The following is a 7,315-nucleotide window of genomic DNA, read 5'->3' as shown; positions in this document are numbered from 1 at the left end:
CAAGAAACCTAGATCCCAGAAAGTTTAAAAAACTCACGGGTCCTTAAGAAACTTTTTATCCTCGGAGACTTCAACGCCAGAGTGAGGACAATCCACCAGGCCTAAGAAGAGGTCAGCGGAAGACACTGTACAAGCAAGTACAACAGCAATGGCCTCCTGCTTCTCAAGCTTTGTGCTACACACGAACTCACTATCACCAAACACACTGTTCCCTCCCAACTATAACAAGACATTTTTTGATGCACTCATGCTCTAGACATTGGTATCTGATTGAATACATTATAACTAGGAAGCGAGACGTTCAGGATGTGAGAGTGACAAGAGCCATGTGCAATGCCGATTGCTGGACTGATAATCGCTTCATTGTGTCGAAGTGCAAACTTCGCATCCTGCCCATGAGAAGACCCCAAGGTTAGAAAAATGCAAAGAGGCTCAGGGGTCTCCAAGCTAAAGAGTAACAACGCTGCAGAAGACTTCTCTAATGACCTGGATAGCAGGCTGCCAGATGTCACCCAGGATGGCAAGGACAGAAGTGGAGAGCAGTGGGTAGTATTCAGAGATGCAGTATACTCTACTGCCTTTGAACACCTTGGACCAGCAACCCGCAGAAATCAAGACTGGTTTGATGAGAATGATAAGGAGATACAGGCACTTCTGTTGGAGAAACACAAATTGCCCAGAGCTCACCAGAATGACCCTTCCTCTCAAATGAAGAAAGATGCTTTTGCCAGCACAAGATGCAAAGTGACGAAGGATCTCCGTGAGATGCAGGACTCATGGTACAGTAGAAAGGCAGAAGAAATCCAGAGTTATGCTAACAGTCATGACAAGGGACCCAGCTACTGACTGAGAAGAAAGCAGATCTAGGAGCGATGGGTCGAACATTTCAACCAGGTCCTAAATCGCCCAGCCATAATCAACGACGAGGCCATTGCCCGCCCACCTCAAGTGGAGATCAACCCAGACCTGACAAACTCCCTATGGAAGAAGAAATCAGAAAGGCTATCAAACAATTTTTCCAGTGGCAAGCACCAGGACCAGATGCAACCCCAGCAGAAGTGTACAAAGCAGGATGCCCAGCCATGATGTAGAAACTGACACAGCTGTTCCAGTCCATATGGAATGAAGGAAAGGCCCCACAGCAGCTGAAAGATGCAAGCATGGTCCATATCTACAAAACGAAAGGTAACCACTGGCAAAATTATGGATCGTGTCCTGCTCAATCGGCTCCTCCAACATCTTGAGCAGGGCCTACTTCCAGAAAACCAGTGTGGATTCCAGGCTAATCGCAGAACTGTTGACATGATTTTTGCTGTGTGTCAACTTCAGGAAAAATGCCAGGAGCAGCACAGTGACCTCTTATGACCTTTATTAATCTGACCAAGGCCTTGATACGGTCAGCAGAGATGGCCTATGGAAAATAATGGAGAAGTTTGGCTACTCCATCAGGTTCATCCCAATTGTACGCAGTTCCATGACAGCATGTTAGTGACAGTGCTGGATGGTGGTGAGGAGTCAAGAAGCTTTCCGGTAACAAATGGTGTGAAACAAGGCTGCGTTCTTCCCCCCACACTGTTCAGCACGGTGTTCTCGGGGATGTTTACTGATGTTTTATACTCCCCCAAAAGGGAACACGTAAAATACAGGGCTGATGCGGGTGTTCAATTTTAAACGCCGAGGTTTCAAAGGTAAAAGAGACCGTATAGAGATTCTTTTTTGCTGATGACTGCGCCCCAATGCCGCAAGAGCAGAAATGAAGCATGTAGGACGTCTCACAAACTGTGACATTTTTATTCACCTCACACTTAAAAGACTGAATTTAGCATCCCCCCGCCCCAAAAAAAGCCTTACCGGAAGCAACATCCGGTAAAGGGGCAAAACCTAAAGGTTGTTGACAATTTTCTATCGGGCAGCACACTCACCGAAGCGTGAAAAAGACGCAGAAGTCAACACAGGATTGTGAAAGCCAGTGCTGCTTTAGAAGACTTTGTGTGAATGTCTGGGAGCGAAGAGGCCTCAGCATTACCACCAAGCTGAAGGTCTACCGTGCAGTGGTACTTATGACCCTCACCTATGGCAGCGAAACCTAGACTGTCTACAGCATACACGCCAACAACTTGACTACTTCCACTTGAGCTGTCTTCACAGACTCCTACATGTCAAATGGCAGGATAAGATCCCTGACATGGAAGTCTTAGAATAAGCAGGCATTCCCAGCGTGTACACCCTTCTACAAAAAGCATAAGCTAGATGGGTAGGCCATGTCAGAATGTCTGACAGCCAACTGCCAAGACAATTACTATACGGAGAACTGTGTCAGGGCAAGCGCTCAGTCAGTTGGCAGAAGAAACGTTTCAAATACTCGCTCAAAGTGTCCCTGAAGGACCTAGATATCAACATCAGCAGCTGGGAGACACTCCCTCTTGACCGCCCAACCTGGCGAAGCAGAATCACCACAGGCGCCCGCGCAGCAGAAAAGAGACGCACCAAAGAAGGACAGGAAACGCATGGCACGCAAATCTCGAGCTGCCTCCACCCCCACGGAAGTATCCACCCACACTTGTCACATATGCGGACGAGCCTTCCGGGCCAGGATTGGCCTCTACAGCCATCTTCGGGCCGACAGTCGTCACAAACCCTCCACCCAACGCTAACTGGAAGTCTTGGTCATCTTCGATACGAAGGACAAACAACAAACAACATGGTGTGTGTGTGTGTGTGTGTGAGTGTGTGTGTATGTGTGTGTGTGTGTGTGTGTGTGTGTGTGTGTGTGTGTGTATCTAAGAATATATATATATAGTATATCTATATAATATATATATATATATATACATATATATATATATATATATTATATATATATATATATAATATATATTTTATATCATATATATATAATATATATATATTATATATATATATAAAATAGTATAAAATATAGTAAATATATATATATATTATATATATATATATATATTATATAATATATATATATATATATATATATACACAACACATATATATACACGTAGGGTGTATATATATACACACACACATATATATACACGTAGGTGTGTATAATACACACACACACACACAACACACACACACACACACACAAAATATAATATAATATTTTATATATAAAATATTATATATATAATTATATATATATATATTATATATAATATATATATATATATATATACATAAGACACACGTAGGTGTTAGTATATATATGCATATATATATATTATAATATATATAATAATATATAATATATATATATATATATAATATAGATATTATATATATATATATATATATATATATATATTTATATATATATTATTATATATGTATATATGTATGTATATATACATATATACGTACATGACTGTCTATCTACCCAAATTATTATCTATCTATCAATCTGCCTATATATCTATCTATCACTTTTTATATATCTATCTACATTATATATAATATATATATTATATATATATATATATATATATATATATATATATATATATATATATGTGTGTTGTTGGGGTGTGTGTGTGGTGTGTGTGTGTGTGTGTGTTGGGTGTGTTTGTGTGTGGTGTGTGTGTGTGGGGTGTGTGTGGTGTGTGTGTGTTTGTGTGTGCGCAGTGTGGGGTATGTGTGTGTTTGGTGTGTGTGTGTTACTTTTTTTTTTTCATTTTCCTTTTGCTGTCTCTCTGTTTTTTTCTTATTTTCTATATAAATAGAAAAATAAATAAATAAATAAATGTGTGTGGTGTGTGGTACATATATATATATTATATCTATATATATATATATATTATATATTATATATATATATAATATAAAGATATATAGTACATACACACACACACACACACCACATATTATATATATATATATATATTTTAATATATATATAATATATAGGTACAAAGGTATAAATGATGCTTAATATCTTCACAGTACACGTGATGTACTTGACCGGTTTCGATCATATATATATATATATATATATATATATATATATACACACACATACCTAGGTGTGTGTGTATATATGTATATATATATATATATATATATATATATATATATTATATAATATATATATATATATATATATATATATATATATATATTATATATATATATGTGTTGTGTGTGTGTGTGTATATATATTATATATATATATATATATATATATATATATATTATATATATATATATATATATATATATTGAAGAAAACCCACAATACAAAAACTAGATTTATTGAAAGTGAGACTACAGTTTCAAAATCCACCTGGATTCCATCTCCAGGTCTGAAGAGGAAAGGGGAGAGGAGGGGGTATAAAAGAGAGAGAGGAGAGGCAACGCGGGAACACGGGGCAGGTGAGGACAGACGAACGGAAGCAGAGGGAGGTCACATCAGGTCGGAGGATCGGGCGGACTATGCGCCGGGTGGCCGGCATACGGTAGAAGGCGGAGAATATGGGAAGCAAGAAGACTATCAGCAGGAGAATAGCCGCTGTTCAAGTTGAAATTAGGCAACAGCTTTGTAAGGGAAGATTCCACCAGTCTGCGGGAGTGGACATCGGCGGAAGGAAAGACAATCCGCGCTGCTGACCAGTCCATCTGATGGCCAGTGTCCCACTGATGGCAAAAGAGGGCGTTATTGTTGTGTCTCCTGGATATAGCGTACTTATGCTGAGACAGACGCTTGGTAAAACTGGCGCCTGTTTCGCCAAAGTACTGCTTATCACAGGAGGCACAAGGAACAGCATAGGTGCTCACCTTCGAGAAGGAAGGAGGGCTAGTATGGACCAGGTTGCGACGGAGAGTGTTCACCTGGCGAAAGATCAGCCTGCAGTTGAGAGGGTGAAGAAGGTGACGGAGAGAGTCCCTCTCCACCAACCATGGCCGCTCTCTCTCCCAGAAACTCTCCAGCCTGACTGCCCGCAGTCCTTGGTCCCGCTTCTCCCTCACCGACACTGTCACCAACCTATCTTCCCTGTCCTTGACCCCCCACCAGCTACAACTCCTTGGCTTCGGTCTTTCCTTCGCTCTCCGCCCTCACCCCCTTACCTCCATCAACATTATTTCCTCCTTTGACCGTTTCATCTCTTCTCACAGGAACTCTTTGCCTGATGTCTCTCTCCTTCGTGGTGCTTTCATCCCGGCCCTCGAATCTCTCCTCCATCCTAACCCTTCCATTCCCAGGCGTTACCGTGAGGCCCTTCAAAGCCTGCGCAGGGAGGATGTCACTATTCTGCCTTCTGACAAGGGCAACTCGGTGGTGGTCCTCGACCGTGCCTCTTACCTGCAGAAGGCCCAGGACCTATTGGATAACGCCTCTACTTATGCTTCCCTGGCCAGTGACCCCCGTGAACGCATTGCTGCTACCTTCCACTGTCGCCTGAAAGAGGCGAATCTATACCAGAGGTTCAGAGTCATCAACCCTCGACTCCCTCATTTCTATGGGCTTCCTAAAACCCATAAGCCGGCCGTGCCTCTGCGCCCCATCATCTCCTCCCGGGGCTCTGTGACGCACCCTCTTGCTGGTGAAGTGTCTCACTCCCTTTCTTGGCACCTTCTCTCCTGCTCACCTGCGCCACTCTCAGGACTTCATCTCCCGCGTGCGTGGAGTATCACCGGCGACCATGATGAGCTTGGACGTTGACTCCCTGTTCACCAAGGTCCCGCTTGATGATGTCCTTGCTTTCCTCCAGAGGAGACTCCCCGCAGAGGATCCTCGTCTCCCTCTGCCCACCGACGTCTTCCCCCAGCTGATTCGTCTGTGTGTGGAGTCTAATTCCTTTTCTTTCGAAGGTCACTTCTACTCTCAGACGTTCGGTGTTGCCATGGGCTCTCCCCTCTCTCCAGTCCTGGCAAACCTGTTCATGGAATTCTTCGAGTTTGAGCTTCTCCCTTCCATCTCCCTTCGGCCTTCGATCTGGCTAAGGTATGTCGACGACGTCTTTGCTCTCTGGCCTCATGACCCTGCTCTGTTCCCGGGTTTCCTGATGCAGCTGAACTCTCTCTCTCCTTCCATCCGTTTCAAGGTGGAATGGGAGGTTGACAACAAGCTCCCTTTCTTGGACACCCTAGTCCATCGCTCTGCTGACCACTTCTCCTTCTCCATATACAGGAAACCCATGCATAGTGGTATGTACATATATTTCTTTTCATACCACCCTCTCCATGTGAAGAGAGATGTTGCCACCTCGCTGTTCCTTCGCGCCCTTAGCATCTGTGACCCCCAGTACCTGGATGGAGAGATCGTCTTCCTTCGTCGCTCGTTCTCCAAACTGGGCTACCCTGGTCATGTTCTCGGCGCCGCGTTATCCAGGGCACGGCGTACCTTCTACCACGACTCTCCTCCTAAAGAGACTCCTCACCTGCCCGTCCTCAGCCTGCCCTACACTGAGGAAATCTACTCTCTCCGTCGCCCTCTTCACCCTCTCCACTGCAGGCTGATCTTTCGCCAGGTGAACACTCTCCGTCGCAACTGGTCCATACTAGCCCTCCTTCCTCCTCGAAGGTGGGCACCTATGCTGTTCCTTGTGCCTCCTGTAATAAGCAGTACTTTGGCGAAACAGGCGCCAGTCTTACCAAGCATCTGTCTTAGCATAAGTACGCTATATCCAGGAGACACAAAAATAACGCCCTCTTTTGCCATCAGTGGGACACTGGCCATCAGATGGACTGGTCAGCAGCGCGGATTGTCTTTCCTTCCGCTGATGTCCACTCCCGCAGACTGGTGGAATCTTCCCTTACAAAGCTGTTGCCTAATTTCAACTTGAACAGCGGCTTTTCTCCTGCTGATAGTCTCCTCGCTTCCCATATTCTCCGCCTTCTACCGTATGCCGGCCACCCGGCGCATAGTCCGCCCGATCCTCCGACCTGATGTGACCTCCCTCTGCTTCCGTTCGTCTGTCCTCACCTGCCCCGTGTTCCCGCGTTACCTCTCCTCTCTCTCTTTTATACCCCCTCCTCTCCCTTTCCTCTTCAAACTTGAAGATGGAATCCATGTGGATTTCGAAACTGTAGTCTCACTTTCAATAAATCTAGTTTTTGTATTGTGGGTTTTCTTCCATTGTATCAGCACAGAAGAGTGTTTTGCTATTCATATATATATATATATATATATATATATATATATATATATATATATATATATATATATATATAATATATATATATATCTACACACACATACCTCGGTGTTTATTATATATATATATATATATATATATCTATATACCCACATATATATATATATATATATGTAAATATATATATATAT

At 43.1% G+C, this 7,315-nt stretch overlaps 1 protein-coding gene across 1 annotated transcript; it reads left to right on the top strand.

Moving 5' to 3' along the window:
- The first annotated feature begins 2,269 nt into the window (after nt 1-2,269).
- On the top strand, nt 2,270-6,916 carry LOC119576663. The gene is given in 4 exon segments (XM_037924312.1): nt 2,270-2,704; nt 4,940-5,565; nt 5,567-6,516; nt 6,519-6,916. Coding segments are annotated over 4 exon segments (2,409 nt in total).
- Nucleotides 6,917-7,315: the final 399 nt, after the last annotated feature.

The sequence above is a fragment of the Penaeus monodon genome, chromosome 1 (assembly GCF_015228065.2).
Source record: "Penaeus monodon isolate SGIC_2016 chromosome 1, NSTDA_Pmon_1, whole genome shotgun sequence".
In the NCBI taxonomy this organism is placed as follows: domain Eukaryota; kingdom Metazoa; phylum Arthropoda; class Malacostraca; order Decapoda; family Penaeidae; genus Penaeus; species Penaeus monodon.
The sequence above is the reverse complement of the archived record's forward strand: the minus strand, read 5'-3'. Positions and strand labels throughout refer to the sequence as shown.